Raw genomic sequence first — 1,809 nt, forward strand, 5'->3', positions numbered from 1 at the left:
TATTGAATTGAACAAGTATAGTCCTCCGTTGAATGGACTGTAAAATACATTTATGTATCGTTTGGATCATTAAATTTAATTCAACATGTTCCAATGACACATTGTCTCGTATCCGCATGGAAATATGTTCCTGTTGGACATTCTTGATGTTTTGAGTTCAAATTAGCATCGCATGAATAATAATAACGACAGTTATTGCTGTCCGGGTACAGTCCCGGGGAATCGCAAATGTATGAATTATCATCTTCAGGAAGCGATGGAACCGTTTGTCTGTCTACACAGCGTCCATCGCTAAACACTTGATTAGAACTGCATCGGAAAAGCTCAGGATAATACAGTCGTATTCCACTACTATCGTCAGCAATACAAAGATAGTAGATATTGTTGTTCCCTGGCCATGCATTTAATTCTCCAGCCTGTGTACAATTCCATTGTATGGTTGTACAAATTGTATCATTCCGTGGTAGCGAGCAGTCACCAGTAGCAGGCGAAAACGCGGTATTATCGCAGCCCATGTTGATGGCTACCAAATTCTGTCCATTCTGATAACACATGTGATATATTTGACAATCAAAGGGATCCGGGAAAACCCCGACTGTATGGCACACAAAGTTTCCGTCCTGACCGGCTGGGTTACAAGGTCCCACGCGTTGAGAGCAACCCTCGTCATAAACATTACAGTAATATCCTTCATCGGCATCGCAATTTTCAAACGGTCTGGCAATCCATCCATTGTCCCCGAGTAGACATCGAGCCGGAGTCTTACAGTCCATACAAATGATTCCTTCTCCAGTACATGTGCCAGTTTGAAACTTAGTAACGGATAGAATACGATTTCCATTTACACTCGTGAGCACCATCTAAAACGGAAAAATGAAAATAATTTAATGTAGGTTTGCTTATTCTTCCCTGCCCTGCTAAGATGTAATGCACAGTAAGCAAATTAGAACAAAACATTTTCGAAACACGTATTTGAGAGTAATAAGAGTGTCTAATGAACCGAACACTGAATATAGTAACACATTATTGATTAATCAATTATCCCTTCAATCGAGGGCTAAGTCGTACCAAAGAAAATTCTAGCAACAACCAAATAAGCCTCATTTTAAATTGTTTGTAATCCAATCGAAACAACGTTTGTCGTCCTCAATGAAAAATAGAGATCTTTTCGATTTGAAACACCTTACAGAAGTAGATAACTTAACCAACTAATATACAATGGGTAAGTAAAAACAACTTAATATATAGGCAGCGGGCACGCATAACGCGTTATCTTAACCAAAATGACGTCAAAGTACCGGAACCTGGTACTTCCCTAATTTTTACTAGAGCATGAAACGACAAACTGGAATGTCTGAGTATGTTTCCCGTGACCTTATCACTCAACGAATCGTACATGATGCCAATTGATTAGTGACTTACCATTTCGCGTTTGGACTACAAATAGAGGAGAGTTTCTAAACTATCCGCTCATGAAAAGATAGGTAAATTGCTATCTTTTTTTATGCATATTCTTAAAAAACGTTGGAATTTGTAGCATTAATTCTGCAAAATATTATAATTTTAAGTTTTAGAACATTTAATGATATAAAAATATATTTCAAACAAGAACATCGCCAAACTACCCTACCTACAAACTTTCAATTTTTTTAAACATCGCGTTGACCACAACTGCTAAACTTGCATAACAAAAAGATCCTACGAGAAAGTAGGTGAGACGTTTAATACTATTTTCCCCTAGTCAATCATACCAGACGGGTGAAAGTAACTAGATAACGATGTTGTTTCGGTTGGCATATTTTACAATAA

The 1,809-nt window shown here is 37.6% G+C and overlaps 1 protein-coding gene across 1 annotated transcript; it reads right to left on the reverse strand.

Annotated features, from left to right (window-relative positions):
• LOC131437927 (uncharacterized) lies at nt 1-1,202 on the reverse strand. Its single transcript, XM_058607617.1, has 2 exons — nt 1,069-1,202; nt 1-860 (listed from the first exon to the last, which is right to left on the reverse strand). The coding sequence occupies exons 1-2, from the start codon at nt 1,102-1,104 to the stop codon at nt 81-83; spliced, it is 816 nt and encodes a 271-aa protein (XP_058463600.1). The 5' UTR covers nt 1,105-1,202; the 3' UTR covers nt 1-80.
• Between the last annotated feature and the right edge of the window lie 607 nt (nt 1,203-1,809).

This window comes from Malaya genurostris, chromosome 3 (assembly GCF_030247185.1).
Source record: "Malaya genurostris strain Urasoe2022 chromosome 3, Malgen_1.1, whole genome shotgun sequence".
NCBI classification, from domain to species: Eukaryota; Metazoa; Arthropoda; class Insecta; order Diptera; family Culicidae; genus Malaya; species Malaya genurostris.